Source organism: Larus michahellis, chromosome 4 (genome assembly GCF_964199755.1).
Source record: "Larus michahellis chromosome 4, bLarMic1.1, whole genome shotgun sequence".
Lineage (NCBI taxonomy): Eukaryota > Metazoa > Chordata > Aves > Charadriiformes > Laridae > Larus > Larus michahellis.
In genome coordinates, this window is record NC_133899.1 from 34,856,724 (window position 1) to 34,879,934 (window position 23,211).

Here is a 23,211-nt window from a genome sequence, read left to right on the forward strand (position 1 = left end):
AGCTTTGTCAATGTCCTTGAAGCAGCTTCCAAAAAGCTGCTTAACTACATGATTATTTTGAGTTCTAAGACTGCAGAACAAAATAAAGGAAGCACAGAAAACATCTGCATATAAACTACTACTGCTCAGATACTGTAATGATGTTACCAACCACTTCTGAATTGTTGGGTAAAATAAAGAAAAGGGAGGGCACAGAACATAAAATGTTGTTTTTCATCTCAATAGATACCGCAGAAGGGAGTTACAAAGGGAGGAGTAACAAATGAGAATGGTTTTAGTCTAGATTAAAACCCAACTATACGGCATCACAGAGCAAAGACTGAATTTAAATTATATTCACTGATTTTAGCATGAGTAAAATCTCATCAAAACTATTGTCTCTGAATACCTTTGTGAAGTTGTGCAAAGACGGATGCTGTGAAATTGCAGCACTCCTTTAACGAAAAGTGACACCATAAAAGCAGAGTCTGTAGCTGCTCATGAGTCATGAGATCTGGGATATGGCAAGTCATATTGTCTCTGACATTTACTAGGGAACGAAATATCCATAGTTGGTTTTAAATTACGTTATTTGAGAATGTCCCTGTACTTAAAGCAAGTGAAAGGCAATTTTGATTTCCTTCTTCAAACAGAAAATGACTGAATCGTTCACAAATACTTCTTAAAATATTTCTGTTGTTCTGAAGATAAAGTGATGCAGCATGAACTGTGTCAAAGTGAATTAAGGGAGAGATAACAGTAAGGTGCTGCTAATAAGCAAATACTGTTCACTGAATAGTCCACTCCTCAGCCTGTTATATTTGTTATCCAAACGCTAAGTTAGCATTTGGAGATAATTTTAAAGTTCACATATTTTCTTATTTTGCATTAAGCCTTTGCAAAAGCATGAACGGCTGCTCCTTCAGTACTTTAATGACATGTTTTAATATGCTGGAATTTTCTCAAAACGAGCATGTAACCCACAAGCTTTTATCTCCTCTGCAAGCAATGTTTGAATTTTTGCCCTTTCATATCGACTCATTAAATTTGCAATGTCAGGTGTTGGCAAGATAACAGGAAAGAGAATGACACTGCTCTGGGTATCAGAAGGTTATAATTTTGGAAGGCAACATCATCCAGCTTCCACAGTAAGGTAACAAGAAATTTCAACCTTGTCTACTTAAACACTTTATACATAAGGAAGTCACTGCTAAATAATGATTCACGACAAATCCCAATTTCTTGTAAACACCTTCGTATTGAGTAGTTTAATCTACTTCACTGGAGGAGTAGAGAGTGCACTTAGTACAGACAAAACAGTATTGGCGTAGAGAAACAGCTTTTCAGGCTAATTTCCTAATTGCTTTGGTAAGAAGATACTACACAAGTTAAACTCTGTCTCTTGGCAAACTCAGTTGAAGTGGAACACATCCTGGAATGTGTTTCCCCTCCCTTTTTAATACTACTACCCTTATGGAAGACATCATCACTGATATCCTCAGTCTCCTTTTCCTGCTGCTCTACCCCCTGTTAGCACGAAAAGATTGTCTCTTACAGACTACATCAGAAAGACCCACTTGCAGCACACAAAGAACGAGCAGTGTAATCTAGCCCTTGTTGCAAGTGATATTGGTACTTATTTATCAGTCTGTACTGCTATTCTGCAAACCAAGGTGCCACTTCTCCAGCTCTGACTGACCACATCCCCAGCACAGAAGAACAAGTCTAAATTGTTGTGCTGACTGATGGGATGCAAATCTGCAGTTTCATTTCCCTGCACGTCTTCCCTGTTATACCCTGAGATTCACAGAAGGCGCTAGTAATTGGCTGATGAGAGATAAGCAGAACTAAAAGCGAATGATGTAAAAAACAAATAAACTATTGCAACTCCACTGCCTCAGATTTACTTTTATTTCTTAATATGTCCTTTCAAAAGTACCACACATTTCAAAATCTTCAAGAGAAATTCTGTAACATTATAAAATGTAAATCAAGTATGCAAACACATCCAGTGCTACTGTGCTAGATCAGCAGACAGTTCAAATGATTTTGTGCCAAGGAGCAAAGAATGAAATCAGTAGTCAGAGGTCAGCTCCATTGCAGCAGTCCCAACCCACGACACAGAAATTACTCCCATTTCATAGTTTAACTTGCAAGGCATTAGAGCAGCAACGAAAGCAAGCACTGAGGTTTAAGGAGAGATTAAAAAAGAAACCAGACACTGGAGAAACATTTTGTCCATTCACTATATTCAGAAAAGATGCTCCCAGGGTACTTTAGGAGGCTCCCAGATGGCAGGTAGAAAGGATATAAAATCTGCACATTCCAGGAACACAGGAGAAGAGCTGCAATTGTACTGCACGCTTACTAACCACTGGATGATAAGGAAAGTCCCTAAATCCAGGCGCAGCACCCTGGCAAACATCCCAGACTCACAAGGGTGAGGACAAAGGGAGAGGGAGGCAGGCACTTCACCACGATGCCACTTGAGCAAAGCCTTCCCACACCCTCTGCTTTGTGCTGTTTGCCAGTCCAGCCTCTTGGCTTGCGCACAGCAGGTATTCAGTATAGAGTCCAAGACTGCAGGCTACTACATGTCTATAAAGCTGCTGTGTTACGAGAAAAGTAAACTTTCATTAAGAATAGAAAGCAAAACAAAACTTTCCACTTTTGAGAAAAAAAATGAAGTTATTTGATTTGTAATGATTAGATGAATTTGGGATGACTTATGGTGATAAGGCAGCATATTCATAGTACATTATACAGACTCTGGGTTTTTTTCTTTTTTTATTTTTGAGAGAGAGAAAGCCTATAGAATTCAAACATGTGGGACAAAGTTTTAAGCTACAAATTTAAAATCTGGCTTTATTGTTTTCCATGACTGTTAAAAATTGTTCTTTATCAAACGCATAGAGCTAAACCACTGGCTTACAAAGAATTGTGATCAACATTTTACCTGTATAGGTGGCTCAATCATTATCCATGCGGGAAGCATCAAACTTGGGTTAAGAGGTTGAGTTCCTACTCGGAAATAAATGCCACCACTGGTGTCACAGGCCCAAACATGCTGATTTCCACAGGTCAAGCTGATCAGCTTTACAGCACCTAATAAAAAAAGACTATTAGCAACCTGTCATTTTCCTTTCAAATTCAGCTAATAACGAGAACTTTTATTTAGACTTATTGTATTAAACTAACTTTAAACACAGTCACATAAAAATGATTAAAAGTTAATACAACTTGTGAGAGAAAAAAAATCACTGGATACAATGAATAAAAACAACAGGTAGTGTATGTGAGGTACTTCTCTTTTAAATCTAAAAATAAATGTTTTAGTCACAGGATACTGCAACTTCTAAAGTACGCTAAAAATATGCTATTAAAATAACTGAATTCAAGTAGGGAAACATTCTGTGACAAATGTTATCAGTGCCTAGACAAACTTTCACATGACCTAATGTGAACTTTTCTCTGTAGCTGGCCATGCTTGTAGACTTTTAAAGGTGTTGAACTGCTAACACATTCAGCAAAGAACATTCCTAATGCTACCACTGCTTTAAAAATATATGAGAGCATATGGATTATACATTTCAGTGTTAACATACCAGTGTCACATCTGTAAATAAACGAGCTGATTTTCAAACTGTATTCAACAGTGTACGTATTTATTACACCTATCTCAAAAGCGCAGCAGTATTTTAATCCTATGTAAGTCAGCCCAATGAAAACAAAGCTGCCAAATAAGTAAGTTTTGGAATTTTGAGATTTTTTTTTTTTTGCATACCCAATCGCACCCATCAATCTTGCTATTAAAAGTTTGCAAAGATAGTGGAGAAGCATACCTGATATTTTAGACTAAAAAGAGATGCAAGTTAACTGTCAACTGGAACTATTACTCTTTCAAATTCATTTTAAAATAGCGGTGTGATGTAATATATGTAACATTTGACTTTCTTTTATTCTTTTTTCTCCCAGCGTCAGGACAACACAATGCTAAGTAATGGAAAACATGTTCTACAGAAAGAGGGACCCAATCAGTACAGATATACTACAGAAGGAATGCTCTGGTCACACTCCAAACTAAAGACTCTAAAAATAGGCCTCGCTGGTTGGTTGAACATGCCAGCGCTGCTTGGGATATCCCATTCTTGGTAACAGCTCTGTCTTCAGTGATGCAAAATCTGTCAGCAAATCCTTGTAAAGTGCATCAGATACAGCATTCCTTAAAGAGGGGGGCGCAATTTTATCCCACAAAGTGCAAGTTTAAAACATTTTATTTCTGCAGAAGGTAATATTCCCTGTTGTTAAGGCCCGCTGGGGGAAAGAACAGGAAAAAACAGGACTATACAGCTTTATCTTTTAGTTATCTGTAATAGTAAACAAATCTTTTCATGAACCAAAATTATTTAACTTTCTGAATCATAGCAATACAAATTAATTCATCTCACCCCAAAATTTCCTTTAATCATACAGCTTCATATTAAAAACAAATGACAAAACTATACACAAAAAACTTCTACTTCTTGGGATAATAACATCCAGAACAACTTTCTTTTGCAGGCAGGGGCTTGACATTCAGCTACAAAGTCAAAATCTTACTTTAAACCTCATTATCCCTTCTAACATAAAGTATGACTCGAAGTAATGGCTTTGTCACATGATGTCTCAGCTGTTGAAATGTTCCGATCCAAACAAGCATCAGAGCACTCAAATATGGAATCACATATCACCTACTCGGCATAGCTGATATTATTTACGTCTGCAGTACAATCTGATATTCAAAAATGCAGCCCTTATGTAAATGTTTTGGGGTTTCTCCCTCCTCCCACTGACTGTTTTTATCTTAGGAGAAGGTCATGCTAGCCACATTCAACTACTGTTTAGAGAAAGTAGCATGATTCAGAGGCATTGTTTATTGTTGAAACCTAAAGGTCATTCTGCTGTGTTTAGAAACCTTGATACTGATAGTGGAAACCTAATCAAAATAATATACTAGATACTACTCCCAGTACATAGTGTTAGGGCAAGAAGAAGATAGCACCAACATAATATGAATGTTTCAACATAAATGCTGGCAACCCCATTGCTTCCACACAGAACTCTGGATTGTATTTTACAGCAGCTCCCCACCCCAGCAAATTACAGTCCTAATGTTTCAGGAGTAAACTTAAACATACACTTGATCAATAACAATAGTTCTCCAATTTCTTCATCCTCATTAGAGCAAATAAAGGCTCTTATAATATAACAATGGATATGTACTACCTTGCTGGTCTCTACAGAAGTCTCTTGTCAGTCTTTATGGCAGTGATCCACCACACACATTTAATTGGAGGAAAAATGCCTAAAACATGTTCATGCTTAAGTATTAACCCACAGTGACAGGTAAAGTGGAGTGTCTTTATACAATAATACCACCAGAGTGTCACGAAGCTGACAGGAACAGCTGAATGTAAAGGTTGAACTTCTGAACTACTGAAGTTCACAAGCCAGATGCTACAATCGGCTAGCACCAATTATACTGATTTCCTTTATGAGTGCTTTGAGGTTTTCAGACAATAGCAAGAAGTTATTTATTATTTCAGTTATACAGTTATTATCTAAACTGCTGGAAAGCAATGGTATAATGAGAAAAGTTTCAAACTCTACTAAGCAACATGAGAAGGAGAGTGTGGACAAACCTATCTTTGTACATCAGTGAAAGTAAAGGCATAAAGCAGGGCTTAAACTATGGTACAATTAGTGGTCACAATTATGGTACAGTTCATCAGGTCTGGAAAACCTGGTGTATAACTGGCATTAATTTTAAAAGACACATTTTAAGACGTTTTCCATGAAGTATTACAAATTGTATACTAAAATTCTACATAAGGCTTAAAGTCTGCCAGCTGTGTCTGCCTTTCCTTAACCCTGAAGTTAAAATTGCTTGTCTGTTCTCAGACCAGTCATGAACATTGCCATTAAAAATGGAAAAATTGCAAAACATTTTAATTATTTTTAAAATGGTGCGAGAATGGTGCATAGTCTCAATTTCTTCTGTCTTCTCTTGAAACAGTAATGCAGGTTAGCATGAAGATAAGAATGTTCTAACAGTCTGACTGTTAGACAGACAAAGAAATAAATCTGATTGTAATATTACTGATGAAGCTGACAAGTGGCCTGATTACCCCAGAGCCAAACTTGGAGAGTATTTTAATGATTAAAACATGGCCAACAACCTTGGTCTTATGCCTAACCAAATAAAAAGAGCAGTTAACCGGCAGCGTGTTCTTAACATTATGCTGAATCATTAGATCGGTATAAACCTGAACACAGGAGTGTTATCAGCTGCATCGCGTAGGATGATGCAACTCTTGGAGCATAATTTTTCCTTTGCAGGATCCTAATGAAGCTTTGGCCACTCTGTTAAAAACGCATTTAACTGCAAATTTCAGGGTCTTGTATGGAACTGCCCAGGACCACACGATTACGGTTACACTGTAGTACAAGAACTAGACTGGTTAAAGCTACTGATAGACCTGCACAACACTGTGACAGGCTGAGTCGTCTCAGACTGACAAACTGTAAGCAGCACATACACATAGAAAGTGTGCAAACAGTAAACATGCCGTCTCTAGCAAAAGGCTAAATTAAACATCGTTTGAAAGCCATAGTTGCTCCTGATGTTTTACAGTCCTCTGCTGTGAGGCCCATTATTGTAAGGTCCTATTTAACCCAGTAAATATAATATTCTATATCAGTACAACAAAAGATACTTCTGAAGAAAAATATTGACTGTCCACTAAGAGAGTTAAGAGATAGTCTACTCAATAAAAATGTCATACCTAGTTGAGAGAGATCCAGTTTTGTCCAATGCATCCCTGTTGGACAGCTGGATGAAAGCGTTCTGATAAATATCTGCCCAAGACTATCCAAACCCCAAATGGCATCCTGGCAGGCAGAGTAGTGCACCATTTCAGCCTCCGGTGGCAGCTGCACCGTAGAAGGACGAAACTGAGGATTCTGATCACTGACACAAAACAGATCCTTGCTGCTTTGGCACAGCCACAGAAAGCTTCCTATGGAAAGGACATTTCTGTTATTAAAATCATTCCTAATCCACTCCGAGAAAGCTTACACATCCACTTCTGAAAAAATGATCAGTACATTTGAAGACAAAATTAAAGCTTCTTGGCTATGTTCATAGGCTAAGATTTTGGAGGACAAACACACATCCTAAGCCCTTATTTAGGCACCTAAACACTCACTTTCTCAAATCGAGGAACTAGTAAGTGATCTCGTTTGAAGAAATAATTCATTTGAAGAAACTAATGGAAGACAGACATAACAGTGCACTGTCATTTCCCTTTATTCTTTTGCTCTTCTTTATCCTTGATAACTGCCTTTGAAAAATAGCATTCTTTTTCAGTTCTAAATCACACACTTTTTCCAATAAAGCCAGTGTACTTAGATAATGCAATTTCTAACTATTGTAACTAGCAGTTGTATTCCCTAGCATGGTTGCACTTTTACCGATAAAATGTGCAATTTTGCTGCAATAACTGCACTGACAGGAGAAGTACTTTGTTAGTACAGGCATTCCAGCAAAGCACGCTCCAAGATTTCATATTACAAAATTCTGGCAGTTCATGCTGCGGCAATTTAGGAAGCTACTGCTCCTAAAGGACTGCCCGGTTTCTCTGTTGGATGCCACTCCACATCAAAGGTGGCAGAGTGAATCATATGCTGCTTCTTTTTTTATTTCCAGTACTTATACAGATGTATTTCCACCTTACTTCAAATATTTCAGATCTCTGCATACAGAAGAGGCACCCAAAATCTGAAGTAATTCAGGATATTTAATTACACCATCAATTCCACGCAAATTAAAAAAATTAGATATTATATGCTTGCACTGTTGATTCACTAACCTTCTTTAGATGAAGCTGTGGAAGCCAACACAAAAATCCATTTTGTGGCAGAAGCAGTACCACGAGGCACAATATTATTCCAGTAAGTGCCTTGAAAGAAAGAACAGAGTGCTATTAGTATGAAACTCAATTTTCTATTAAAATTTATTACTTAAAATGCTACTATTTTAAAGAAATTATATTGCAATCAGTTATTAACTATCATCTAGACAAGATTTTCTATGTATATCTTTCAAGAAACTGTTGGAGGGGGAGGGAGAGAAAACCTCCTTCTGACACATATGTACACACACAGAGAAAATTGGGAATGCAGAAAAGGAGGAGAAGGGAGAAGACAAATGATCTTCATCAGGAGACCAATTTGGTGACAAGGTTAAACAGACAATATATTAGGGCTATTCTTAGTGTTTACCTGATCAAAGAAATGTACTAGATCAACATTCTACTTTGAGAAATATAGCAAGAAAAATAAATAAAGCAGTTCCTCTATTATCACTGTAAAACCATAACTTTACTCTTCTGCATAGTCACATCGGTCATGAACCAGACTCCACTGTGCTAGATATAACAGGCACAATAGCTTAAGATTGCCTTCTCACCCCAGAGAAGAGTGTAGGTACTAAAAGGAGTAACTTATGCACAGTTCACTTGTGCACAAAGAATTTTCCATGAAAATATTTACCTTTAAATGGGAAAGTATTTAAGACCAAATGCTAAGGAATCATTTAATTTAATTTTTAAAAATGGAATTGTTTGTTAAAGCTTCCCTAACTCACTGTGGATAATGTTTGTGGTGACAGAACTGTCATTAATTACTTTCTCCTACTTATTTTTCTTCACTTGGAAATATTAGATGTAAAAGCACACCAACCTATTAAGTTTCCCTTTGCCACATGGAATTCATTTTTGCCTGAAGAGATCCAGACTCCACTGCCATTAACTCCAAGGAGGCTGGGTTGACACTGAAGCTGCTGTGACCAAAATGCCATTCGAAGTTTATCAGCCACCTTCTCCACAGGTGCCTGAGCTGCAGTTGCCACTGTATGAGTTGCCTGGATTATCGTCTGGAACAGGCTGCACTGATCAAACACTACATAATCAGTGATGCTTACCTGGAAAAAAAGTAAAATAAGTGTTCTTGATAATTAGTTAAGCTTTTGGGTGAACTGCAGAATCTTTCATCAGAAGCTTTTTTTTGGTGTGTACAGGAAATGTACATTTTTTATGTACAGGAAATCTACCAAGGGTAGATCTACCACTCTGAAGGCTTTCCCTACCTTCAAAGTGTAGGAAGGGAAAAATAAAAACAGTACGTTTTGAATGAGGAAGAGTCTTGATAATAAACCAGAACCAACATTAAACATGATCTTACAACTCCCTCCTACCCAACAACCCACTTTGAATTCTGCATCGTAAGAAAGCCCTTTGTTTTGGGATGAGACTTCTCTCCCGATAAAAACACGTTGAACTCTGCAAACTAAGAGGTGAATTTTCAGTTTCCCAAAGGAACAGAGAAACCTGCATACCAATTTAAATCACATCACAAAAAACTGTATGTAATACTCCTTTACAACAACCTCACGGGCATTTTAATTCATAAGGCAGGAGGAGGTCTAAGTAAGCATATGCCCAAGTTCCGTCATGGGCAACTAGGTTGGCAACACTCTGGGATACTCCTAGAAAGAAAGGGAATGCTTAAGAGCACAAAAACAAAAGCAGTTTCCTGCTAACCTCAAAGCCAAGCTATTCGTAATGCCCATATGCAAGAAGAGATTATATATGCACATAAATTGAAATTCTTTTCACTTAGGTAGACATGTAGACAAGCAAGTTCTCTGTATAACTGGTTTTGTACCCCCTTCTCCCTCACAGCTATCTCTGGGGAAAATAAGAAAAGCTGGGGAAAAAGAATCAGGATTTCTAAATCAATACCAGAGAGTACTTGCAGTAACTTTGTTGTTACCCACATGATCTGTGACTGAAGCAAACAACCCCACACGGTTTGAAGAAACCTCAACTGAATGGAAAAATGAGTAATAAAAGCATTTTTGCAAGGTTACTTACTATTTGTTTCATCTAGCTAAGGAAAAGGAAGGGTACTGGAAGACGAGAGAAGAGCCTGCATTCAGCAGCCAGACTTGAACATTCTGCCTAAACGGCATGTCCTACTACCCCTGTTAAGATACCAAGTTACATGCACCATTGATAGGACCTGGTAGAGCATTTTCTTGTGTTCTTGAAAACTGCTGTGATGCTGCTCTGGATGACCATGGGATGGGGTTTTTTCCCCCCTTTTGTATAGCAGACATGAAAAGGGACTTCAGCCATAGCCACACCGCGGTTTTAATATATTGAATAAAGAGTGCTATAATATAACAAACAATTCATTGAATTTTATCTTAGAATCTCATGGGAAAATAATGCAAATAATAAACCCAAGGTAAAGGACTAAACTGAAAGCAAAATAAAAAAATGCCTACTTGCCACCAATGGTTATCATCTCCTTGTGGTTTCTTTGAAACTATACCAGTTCTGAACCACAGATTTCCGTGGATATCCAAAGCCCATAATGTCTGCTGATCTCCAAGGGTTATGCACACTGGTTCCAAAGCTTGCATTTCACTGGAAATGCAAACAAGTAAAAAAAATTAAAAACCTTACTTCAAATTTATGCTTGCGCTATTTTACGGAAGCTGTTACAATGCTAACAGCAGTTCAAAATGATCGAACTCAGTGTGGCCAAGCTCAAAAACACATTTGACTTTAAATTTTCACAGTTATTCAGTAATTCAAATTTTACTAGTTTGCATAAGTAAAAAACATCCAGCAACAAAAAATTAGTCCTTCAAAGATCACTCAAGATTTGAAACTTGGATACATCACAATAAAACTAAGCAAAAACTATTTTGTTCAGTAAATAAGAAATAAAGAGCTGTGTTCTTTAAATTTTTGATACAGCAGCTTCATAAATGTATCTCCTCCAACTTCCTTGACCTATTCTGAGACCAATACTAGCAGTTCGGGGACCATAAACAGAAAATTCAACCTAACTATGGCAAAGATAAAAGCTGAGTTTAGGACTATAAGTTTCCTGTATAAGTAAACAATTTTCAAGCTCAGAAAGTCAACAAGATCAGGTGATTGTATCAGACATTTAAAAGGTAGCCAACAATGCTATTTCTTTCAGAGAACCTTTCTCAACAGTTTAAGAACAAATACGGATTGCCTTCTGCAATTTTAATACAAAGCCTAAGACATTAAACGTACTCAAGGCATAGGTCAAGCAAATATTTTCATTAAGTAAACTAATCAAGTACATGCAAATTTCGGATTTGAACAAGACACTGAATATTTCCTTAGACTTTTCAAGAGCCAAATACCAGGCCGGGAGGTAACACAAGTTAAAGCTTCACAACAGGAGAGTCAGTAGAAGATAAAATCATATGATGACAAGAACTGGAATTTCTTCCTGTACCTGCTTCAGGCTGATGTCACAAGAGAGACTATATTCTAGATTCTCAAAGCCAGCAGTAAACACTCAGTGCTTTTAACTTTATCACAAACTAACTACAGCAAGCGTAGGCTCAACTACAAAGCTAAATATAAATTATCCAGAATACTTATAAAAATCTGTGACTGGGAAGGGGAAAAGTATTATCCAGCTGTGTGGATGACCAAGAAAACACTGAGATTTAATCACAGAAAAAATTCACTCAGATATCTGAGCAGCTCATTAAAGCTATTACAGCAAAGATTAAAGAAACAGTATTTAATAAAAAATGTCATATTAACAGATATTATAAAGGTCTTTTAAAAAAATGTTAATTCTTAAACTCACTTTAACTGTGTTACCACATCTGTTTATAACAATTTCTTCCATTACATAGCAGTCATTCATCAGACAGAAAAAACACCAATTACTCTGAATATGGCTGGACAAAGACTAAAGGAAATATATATATATATATACACACACATATCTATGTATACACCCGAGTTCAGGTAACACTTTTTCAAATGTCAAGGAGTTCCATCATTGAAAACAATTATTTGTGTCCTTCCGGTTATGACGCTGTCCCACCTGACAATATCACTCTTCCATTGTTCTCCTTCAGGACAAAAGCTGCGTACTCCCTCCCGGTATAGCAGGGCTCGCTGCTCACTCAGTGCCCACACAACATTATTTCTGGATGTAACCTGCGACAGTGGATAAGGGCAGTCAACCTTTACTGCTCGGGCACAAGGACGATCCACACTCAGGCCTAGAAATCAAAAAAGGAAGATTGCTTTACAAACTTTGGCTTTTTTGCAACTAGAAGAAGAGACAAAGCTACCCAACAAAAGAAAATGAGGAGGTGAATATCCCTGACATGCTAACACTTTTCATTTGATGACTATTTCCTTTATCGACTGCTCTTTCTATAAACTATTATTTCCTCTAATATAGCTGAATTTATATTTTAAGAAATAAAACACTGTGTATCTCCTTCAGCATCCCGCAGAGCACACAAGTCCTGTCCTGTCATTTCTGTTCCTCTTCTCCCTCTAGTGTCAGTATCAGGAATCTCCATTTATAAGACATGTATTAGACTTGACAGAAGCATCAAAGGAAAAAGCAGTAATGGAAGAACTTTTGCCAAAAACATGCCAGGCAGAGAGTCAACCTGATCTGAATAGTGGCAGCAGAGCTATTACAAAATAGCATGCCACAGTGTGCAGTACTGAATTAAGGAGAGAGGTTCAGGTAGATTTACAGGCGGTTTGCACACATTTATACATATAATCTAGAGGAACATGTCATCTTCACAATTACACTGAAGCTTGATTTGCATGTCTGCATGTGAAAACACTTTAAGAGACAAAGCTTTTGCTTAATCCTCTCATGCTGCCAAAGCAAGTATGAACAGACTCATCTGTATGATATTCTAAAATAACAAGAAGAATGCTCGTTTCCAAACCTCTGAGCGCACACTTTTGTTACAGAGGTTAGACAGGATCTTGGAGAAACAACTATCACTGATTGCCTCACATTAACAAGACGGGTATACTGAGAATTTATTTTTGGCATCAAAGACAAATTTAGAAACGTAAGAACAGCAGAATATAAGCTATATAATCAAACCTATGTCTCACAGAGAAGAAAAATATTGATTCAAACCTCCACAGAGCCCTGTGTGATTGGCATCAAAAGTTCACTCTATCACCACTATCCATGCTTGATGGCAATATGCATGTCACCTTGGGCAGGCCACTTGATTTCTCTGTAACTACTAAACTTAATTACAAGAGCATAATTTAAGAGTAGAGATTCTTTGAAACAATGTTGTGTATTTAAACGCTTGTCTTAATCATGAAGAACTTCTATACTGTGCTACAGCAATTAAATCTACAAGAGACATTAGGAGAGTACCAGAATTAAATGGAAGATAAATAAGAATTTTGACAGCCACTCTGAAATGTTGTCCTGCTTTACTGTGTCTTACTGTTTCCCTTTTACATAGTCCTCCTCTTACTTCTCCAGTAATTCCTCCATCATGTTATTGGTAATTTTCCCTTACCGACTCAGCTCTCCGTGCAAAGTCTGCGTGCCAAAGAGTCCTTGATACTCTTCTCCCTTAACTCTAGAACTTGGAGCTCCATCCTTCATCCTAGCTCCTTGTATTTTGCCTGAATACTCTCTTCATAACATCTTTCGAATGCATCCTCTTCTATTCACTGAAGCAGATAAAACTAAGGCCATCACTTCAAAGTTGCCACGGCACCGTCCCTTTTTCTGATTCTTGCCTCATTCGCATCCCATGAGAAGGCAGTTGTAAAGATGGCTGCTCCACAGCCCTGTCCATTCCTCCACTGGCTTTACTTTTTCCATCACATGAAATACATACCATTTGCCTGTACTTTCAAAGCGCTTTATGATCTTCTGTCTCTGAATACCTTCCTTTCAAATGGTAACCTTTACCTTCAACAGATCCATGCTTTTTAAAACAAACCGCTTCTACTTTTCCCTACACTGCTCTCCATACGTGAATTTCTTCTGAACAGCCACACACTATCTCATCACCTTTCAAAGTCCTTAAAATTTTGTTAGAATCATTAAAGCAAGAAAAGAAAACCCACTTAAGGCTCAGTTGTTTCAGGGCACTGTACCATTTTCAAGGCAAGGATATTATTTCAATATTTTCTGCAATCCTTTTCCATTTATCTGCATCCATCCCATATCGTTCCCATGTCATAAATCCTCTATACTGTATGCACTCTGTGTGGCACAAAAAATAAGTGGCTATGAACCGCGTTTTCCAGCCTCCTACACAGGATCTCACAATTGTTTCCAACCATTTCTGAAGATAAAAAGGTTTCCCTGTGTCCTGACTGTGGATAAAAGTTTAAAACAAATTGTGACCATTCCATAGACTTGAACTCTAATAATCTTAGCCCGCAAAAATGCAAAGAGCATACAATTAATTCAGGTACCTGTTTGCAGATACAGATCTCCATTTGTTCTGATAATCCAGGCAGTGTCATCACTTAAAGCTACAAACACAGCCTGGGGTAAAGCCTCATACCAGTGGCGTTTTCCTTTTATAGTTACTTTTCCACAAGCAAACGCTTTGTTAGTCTTCTGTTCAATCTTCCAGAGAAGAGCCCCTGTATGAGGAGTTAAGAGAGAAAATAGTATCACTTGGCAATTACTGTAGCAGAGACACCACATTTGTCCCACCTACACCTAAACTAACATGCGGGGAAAGGCAAACCAGTAGCATTAAACAAAAATGCAAGATTTAAAAGCGCTTATAATTTTTTTTTTTTTAAAAGCAAGACCAGAACAGTGGCCAACTTCTCTAGGAATTGCTGAAATGCATTTACCTTTACAGTATGTGCGATTTTTAAACATTAAAATGCAAGTCATTTCTTAGTTGTACACTGAAAACTAACAAACAAAGCAAATTCTATGTCAGGGCCAAATAAACCTACCATTAAGAGACTGAAATTCATGGCTTACTTCTGTACTAGTGTGGTGCATCCTCAGTACGTAAAGGAAATGGATTAATTCTAGTACTTTCAACTTTTACAAATACTAGTAGTAAATCATAACTTTTGTGGACCAGTCATGAGTGACAGACAGCCGAAGAGGTGTCCTGTCCCATGTTGCAGTGGGCAGCGCTATTACCTGCTTGTTATGTAGCACATGAAGAGCAGACAAAACTCAGAAACGTAACTGCACAAATCCATCTTGAGAACTTTTTCCCTCACTCAAATTAGAAAGCATAGCTCAGAAAAAGAAAGCCAAATGGAATTCCAAACTTGGATGCTGATTGGCATCCGTGCTGGTTCCTACTGGCACTACATTGTCATATTCACTTCCTTTGAATAATTCCACAAAGTCGCATTTAATTCCATTCTGACATATGTGGTTAACATGCTCTTGTGTTAATACATCCACAGGAAAACGTGGATGATAAAAATTTCTATGGATTCAATGAAAAACTGGGTGAGCTCCTGGAATTGAGGGATGATAAACGCAGAGAAACAACCTGTTGCCCAGGAAAACTCTGAGCCACCGACAATTGCAGTCTGAAACTACCAAGGGCAAATGTCATACTTGCTAGCCCATTCCTTTTCCTTTTCTGCAGGCATCTGCTTTTGACCACTGTTAAGGACAAGATACTGAGCTGGATGAGCCTACGATCTCACCTAATACAACTACTTTTAAATTTTTTTCGTCCGTAACAAAGCTCAGCTACAGATCAAGAAGAACATCTTTCTTCTTAAAACGGATAGGGAATCTTCCCCTACAGAGAGAAGGGAAGATTGACATGTGCTTTCAGAGATGACAGGGGAAGAAAAGTAGCGTCAGGGCAGGAGACTAAGTAAAGAAAATGTCTGAGAAACTTGCATTTTCACACCAGTCCTGGAACAATCTGGAAGGCCAGAAGTGACGCAAGTTTATAACCAAAAGCTGTTTAACTTTAATCCAACATAATCCTCATTCCCAACCATCCAGAGCAAACTCATATGTAAATGCACCAAAAACTGAAAGATTTTTCTTTAGTATATAAAAAAGTCAAATCAACAAACAAGCCCATTCACAAAACCAATTCTACATTTACAACAAAAATAATTTTAAATTTGGAAATCATAAGCAGTTCTGGATCAAAACCCAAGATTTTGTACAGACAAGGACCTCTTCATTCATCTCTGCCTACCGCTGAACTGCTACTTCTGAAGTTCATTTTCATCAGGCAGCCATGTGTTGAAAACTTCCCAAAATGCAATGTGAACCTGTTAGAAAGACTACCTAGACTTAAACTAGAACATGTTATGCAGAGCTAGTGAGGATTCAGTCATATCACCCAATATGACTTTTTATAAAAAAGAAAAACCAAAAAAACCCACATTACTTCTACTTGAAGCAAGCCCCAAACAGACAAATTTCTAGAAGTACTGTATTAAAAAAACCCCACACAATAAACTGCCTATGTGGAAGTTACACATGTGCTGAACTGTATCTGTAATCTCAGAAAAATTACAAGTTTCACCACATTAAGTAATAGCCATCATTAAAAAAATAAGAAAGCAAGGAAAATGCATGAGTCCATGGAAGTTTCATATTTAGGAGCTTGCAGGGGAGCAGAAGCCAACCGACCTGAGGGGGAAACTGCCACCTGCTGGACTCCATCTTCGAACTTCTGCCACCGCAGCCCGGCGGAGGGCAGGGCGCTGCAGTACAGGCTGCCTCTGTAGTCCAGGCACCAAATATACTTTTCTGAGACAACCAGGCTCAGGATGCCGTAACCGGGGCCAGAGTATCCCATCCAGCTCTCTGCAAACTAAAAACCGTAGGGTCAGAACAGTGTCAGGTGTCTTCAAACCGCACAAGAAAATGGCTGTATTTTCAGCAGCTCTCATGTTTTGATTAAAGCAAGCTAAACTTAAGATTGCTAAGTACCTTGATCAATAAATAAATTTGCCTTGTGTAAAATAAGAGTATGTCTGTCAGTGTTCTCTAAGATAGTATGTATCACAAAATAAGACTGCTAGAACAAAAGTTTTAGCCAAAAACCTCAACTTCCACACTGTCATTACCTCCAACAAGTGGAAAATTTTCTCATTAATTAAATAACACACATTTAAAGTAAATGGAAGATGCAAAAAGGAAAACATAAAAACGTAAGGTCTGTCTGTAAGTCCAGGAAATTTATTCTCTATGAAGTGATGAGCAAAGGGAACAAGATAACTGGAGTGCAGATAGCTGAATATCCAACTCTGATAATCTGTGTGTGGTACAGGAGCCATGTAGTGCAGAAATCTGGTTTACAGACTATCTTAAATTTTGATAGCTTGCATGAGTTGAACCCAAGCACTGCAGACATAGCCTATAATATAAGCATCTGTGGAGCTTTTCTAAACATTCCAGAATGTAAGAATATCAAACCCTGAAACTAAGTGTCTTCTACACTTTGGGCTGCAGTTGTTACTAAAGACACCATCAACTTACAACTCAACCTTTGCCAACACATATTTGTTTGATCTCAATACAAGGCTGTTATAGATTTTAAAAAGAAACAAAACACCCAATTTAGAAGAACTGTATTTCCTTCTTAAGACTTCTGCTAAAACTCAGTGATTTTAGCAATATTGCAGATTTAACAATTTATTTTAATACTTTTTTTCTATATTCTATATGAGAATTACTATTTCTGGACATGTTCACCCACAAAATAACAATGAAAGAAAGTGGGATAATAGAAAAAGGAAAAATGCCAACATTTTAAATAGTACTAACTGCTGTGTACAGCACAAAGACTAATCATTATTCTGAGTATTTACAAGTAAAATGAAACTTAACCAGGGGCCAGCTATGTAAGATAATCAGCATTAACTCCCCATGAAGTCAGCTGAAGTTGGAAACAGCATCGTGCAGAATTTGGGCTACTGAAGATCCAAACAAGGAGCAGCCTTTGAGCATGACTTAGTTCTACTGTTCACTCTTTAATTCATGGGTTTATGACAGTATTTTTGTTGAGCTTTGAATAATACAGCCAGGGCAGCTTCTACACATTGTAAACACACATCAACCATTCTGAAGCCTGATAACACCACATTGTGGAACAGTTGCAAGATACGTTGCTGTTTGGCTTTATGCTTTGTTTACTCAATTCAAATAAGGAAAAAATTTTTTTGCTGAAGAAGTAAAGGATAGTGTTTACGTGACTGTTTCTTTCAAAATGCTGCAATTAAGTATTTTAACTAAATTGAAAACACATACCTGATCAGATTTTAACAGCACCGTTTCATCTAGGCTTATCTTGGCCACATCCTGGGAACCAGGCCCAGCACCAACTTCAGGCATGCTAGTCTCCGAGGATGAATACGGTAATCCATGTCCATAAATATCCTCTTCATCACTTGAGGCAGATTTCTCAGCCTTACTTTCATGAGTGTCTGTTACCCATTCAGCAGTGCTAGTACTAGATTTAGCTTTAATTACACTTTCAAAATTCCACCCAGAAATGGAAGTGTTATCTGAATAAACATCATTGGAAGTGTCAGAGTGGGGCACAGAAGGATCTGACAGAGCACTGTGTATTAGAGAGAGTTGCTGTTGGTCTTCCCTACCAGTTTCACCACTTTCCTTTGGTGGCGATGCCTGAACACCAAGTACACTGTCACATTCCAATAACATTTGGTCTGTAAGGTCTGGCTCTTCAAAAGATTTTTCAGTATCCTGCAGCTTTATTTTATCTAAATCTTCATCTATTTTACATAACGTAGGAAAATCCTGCTCCTCCTCTTGGCTCAGCTTTCCAAGATGGCATTCATTGTCTGCAGAAACCACACCACCATTACATTCACCATCAACACTGCTTGTCAAGTCTTCCGTGAGGATTACAGGAGAGACAGATGTCAAAGTATCTGTAACAGCTGAAGTACCCATGCCACTGTCACTGTTCGGAAGTTTCTGTAAATCAACCATATCTCCATTTTCTTCATTAATTAGTACAGTCGCAGACTCAGGAGACTGTAGGACACTGAAAGTTTCTGAACCGTTATCTTCTTGCAAGATCGTATGCGATTCCACGCTGAACATGCTTTCCTGATCTGGAGATCCAGTACTCAAATGATCAATGCTGCCACTCATTAGGCTGGAAGTCATGGAAAAGGAGTCTGCATTCAATGAATGTGGACTATCACCAGAAAGCTGACGCTCATAAACTGGTGTACCTTCCAGAGAGCTGTGGTTTTTCCTGGTCCCACTCTCTGTTCTCACAAAAAAAAAAAAAAAAAAAAGAAGGGAGGAAGTAGTATTAAAAACATCTATTACATTTTGATACAAAGTAAAAAATTAAAATATTTTTATCACTGGGGGAAGAACAGTTAAATCTAAATTTCAACATACTGATTTCTTTCAACTTCAACACTAAATGATACATATAAAGCCAAAAAAGTCTTAACAGCAAAAGATTTTAAAGTTGTAGCACCAATATAAACAATTAAAATAATGAAGTACTGACTCTATTTTAACAAACTAAAAAGCATGGCTAAGAAAGATACTGTCAAATATTCTAAATAGGATGAATAGATATTATACAATTCCAAAATAAAACTGGAAGCAGAGTTCACTGCATGTTACCATTAACCCATACATTAGAACCTTAAGCCTGTGTACATAAAGCAAAACAAAGTTAAAAGAATAAAGCAAATAGATCTAAAAAGACTTAATCCATTTATCACTTTCAAAACAGGCTTTCATCTTAAATGTAAATGGCCCATCACAACCACTGATATATCTCAAGAGCATGACAATACAATACAAACAAAGCATGTCAAACACACACACACTCTTGTGTGAAACATCAAAAGCGACATGTTCCAATAATGAGCAGTGGCAGCGAATGTTCTGCTAGAATTACCTTGTTTCTTCTTTTTTTTCTTTTTCACTTTAATTGGCTTTACAATGAGTTCTTGATCAAAATCTTCAGAGCTGATCGTGCTGAACCGTTGTGAAGAAAGGTGACCTTCTCTCTGAGCTTCTGAAAGTTGGTCTGCACATATCATAAAGCTAGAGCCACTGTCCACAGAATTTACTGAGCTGCTCCTGCTTCTTGATTCACTTACTATAGAGCAGCCCCTTTTTCGTGTTTCATTGCTCAAATCTCCCACTCTATCAAAACTTTTCTCCGACAGCGTTGGAGTTTCCAGATCGTCTTCCACTAAAGAATAAGAGTCATTTTTATCACCGATAACCGAAGGGGAAGTAACCATTTTTTTATCTGTTTCCACTGAAGGGCTAGATGATACAGGTGCAACTACTGATAATGGGGTCAGCAACTTAGGGCTCATGTCTGTTAAAGGATTCGGCAATTTTGAATTCACATCTGAAACCAACAAAAAGAAAAAGAAAAGTATAAATACTAGTGCATCAAGGGAGTAGGGGCATAGTTCTTTTAAAGTATTGAAAGAAAAGCAGCTTTATGCAATGGAAAAGTATTCTGTTTAATTTGCAACATTTCAAATATATATATACACACACACAATATGCAAACTTCATGTAAGTAAATCTATATTAAATCATTTCAGTAAAATTAATCCCCCAAAGCCTGTATCAAACTTCTATTAGCAAAATTCTGCATTTATGTGTATGTATGACAAATGGTACAGGTCTTTAGCTTGGAAGCCCCAGCTGTATCACACAGTGAAGTGCCACCATGTATCTTCAAACTTCTTCATTCAAACATTTAGTATCTTGAAAAAAAAAAAAAAAATCAAGGAAAATTTACCAGATAAACCACTGGGGTAATTAGAAGAAAATACACTTCAAGAACGATCCTTTCAAACTATACTTGAAAGTTAAGATGAAAATAATAAACACCCCCTAGAAGTTTGTGAGTAAAGAACTGCTTAAATGCCTAAAGCTATCACTAATATGCAATGATAAGAAAGTTCTCTAGCATTCAGTGAGACTTCATAGCATATTTACTAGCATTTTGCTAATACAAAGTATTAGCAAAGATACAGTATTTTAAATAAGTAGTCCTTCTGTGAGTGTAATATGCTGAATAACAGTGTTTACAATCTTTACAAATGAGAAATCAGGCAGCAGCATCATTAAGGAAGTATTATTAATCCCTTTTAGAGAGTTCTAGTAACATAGGTTTAGTTCTTTCTTTTTCATTGCTGGGAAAGTTGAGATTTCCTCTGGAATGTGTGTGGTGACAGGTGGCACAGAATCAACATATTCAGGTATCTCCAACCCAGTCAACTGAGATTGATCAATAAAGAGATAACCATGATCAGGAATCCAGATTGCTTCAGCATCATGGTTTTGAATAAGGTCTCAGTTGCACAGATTAGAGATGCCTGACTAGGATAATGCTGATTTGCTCTCAAAAAAAAGGGAACCATAATTAATTTCTTATTGCCCCCATTCTCACTGCAGCCAGAAGAGAAGCTCAGATGAACAGACAGATCAGGTGCCTAAATATAATCTGTAGAAACAGGTAAGTAACTCTACAGAACCTGGTAGGTTTTTGCAATAACCTGAAGGTTTTTGTGTGGGGTTTGGTTTGAGTTGGTTTGGGTTTTGTTTTTGTTTTGTTTTTTACTATTAAAAAAGTATGATAGGTACCATGTTCTATGAGGTACATACTAAAGTTTGCTAATCTATACAAACCTATTGATGACAGTCCTTCAGGTCTACTTGAAATTCTTATTATGTCTCTATCTCCCTTTAAGAGAAAAATCTCATTGTTGGTACAGGACACAGACACAATATCACCATATCCTTCCAAGCCACCAATCAAAGCCTATAAAGAGTCAACACAGAAAGAAATTGACATCAGGTTAACACACTGTTCAGACAAAATGGTGCTCTTAACAAAAGTGTTCACTGGAATTCAATCAACATATCTCATTACAGAAGAAAGATTTTATCTTAACAAAAAGAAATAAAATAGTAAAACAAAACAGTAAAGCACCCTTTAATCATGATGTAGCTCATTTTTATACTAATTTCTATTCCATAGATCTATTAGTTTTCTCTGTCCAAACTAGCAGCAACAATATAACGACAACTTAAACAATATACAATTTGGTGGCAGAAAAGAAACACAGTACAAATGTTTGATACCATTTAGACAAAAAGATACTAGCTTGTATTCACTTTCATATGCACTTTTAAGAGGACTAAATAGCTAACAGCTCATTCTATACCAAATAAAATGTAATACCTGTTTTTCTGCAGACACCAACAGTAGTAGAAGGGAAAGTATAAGTAGTTCCATGCACATTTTATAGGCCTAAAACTTTTTGGATTAATTACTAGATTTTAGATTTATATATACTTTCCTAAGTATCACAATTGATTATGATGTTAACACATGGATTGAAAGCTTTAAATATTTTTAAATTTTCTATGTAATACAGCGAGCTAGTTTGTGAGTATATCATTGCAATGACAACCCGAAGAGGGAGAGAATAAAGTAGTCTTTGTTAAGTTTAAATACGGATTTAAATCGTAGAAGTGTAATGGATAACCCAAAAAGAGTCTTACAGCACAGCATGAACACAAACAAGTAAGAAACAAAATATGGACCCACAAGATTTACCTACCTGGTTCACAGTGTCTAGTAAGTAGATGCTGTATTCATTCCAGGTCAGCACCCATCCTTCTCGGAAAAAGCACGACACAATCCCAAGGTGTTTCTCTGGGGAGCTGTAACTTCCCCTGTCAGGTGGTTCCAAACGGGGATACAGTTCAAAAGTTTTTATTCCTCCAGCAAATACATCTTTCAATATAAATGTGGCCTGAACAGTTCCATGAACATCAGACTTCCAAAGACGAAGCCCAGGTCTGGCAGCAAATAGTGTTAGGTCACTCTGTTTACACAGGCCAGGTATAAAACACGCTCCATATTTTCCACTGCTAAAATGCAAAAGCAGAATTTATTTTAAAAGCTATATACTCAACGTAGAAACAATTTTAAAAACTAACAGCACAAATTTACAATGGCAATTTATCAAAAATAAGAGTCTTCCATTAGTCAGTCAAATGTCTGAAGTACAAATTTGGTTATAGTAAGACAAGAACAGTGCTTCTAAATACCAAGTTTTCCCTCACCCTTAGATGTCAGACACCATACCTATTAAGCAAGTTCAATGACTCCTCCTAATAAGCTTCAGAGCCTTAACAGTATTCTTTGTCCATCTCAGAAAGATCCTACTATGCAGTCATCCTCTCAGAATAAACAAGCAAAATACAACAAACTAATGCTAAGAAACTGACATCCTCTACTTGCAAGAAATACAGAACAGACTTCAACTA

General features: G+C 37.2%; 1 protein-coding gene across 4 annotated transcripts in view; it reads right to left on the bottom strand.

The window, feature by feature from the left end:
* The window catches only part of TECPR2 (tectonin beta-propeller repeat containing 2), a 45,137-nt gene that overhangs the window by 14,241 nt on the left and 7,685 nt on the right, over positions 1-23,211 (bottom strand). For 3 of the 4 annotated variants that reach the window (XM_074583948.1, XM_074583944.1, XM_074583945.1), the window contains 12 exons: positions 22,500-22,812; positions 21,562-21,694; positions 19,802-20,266; positions 18,157-19,148; positions 16,534-16,717; positions 14,361-14,534; positions 11,971-12,151; positions 10,370-10,511; positions 8,761-9,001; positions 7,890-7,979; positions 6,804-7,037; positions 2,936-3,084 (listed from right to left, as the gene is read on the bottom strand). In XM_074583948.1, the coding sequence (XP_074440049.1) occupies positions 2,936-3,084; positions 6,804-7,037; positions 7,890-7,979; positions 8,761-9,001; positions 10,370-10,511; positions 11,971-12,151; positions 14,361-14,534; positions 16,534-16,717; positions 18,157-19,148; positions 19,802-20,266; positions 21,562-21,694; positions 22,500-22,812 (3,298 nt within the window). The remainder of the gene's footprint in view (positions 1-2,935; positions 3,085-6,803; positions 7,038-7,889; positions 7,980-8,760; positions 9,002-10,369; positions 10,512-11,970; positions 12,152-14,360; positions 14,535-16,533; positions 16,718-18,156; positions 19,149-19,801; positions 20,267-21,561; positions 21,695-22,499; positions 22,813-23,211) is intronic. The other variant, XM_074583947.1, reaches the window with a different exon arrangement.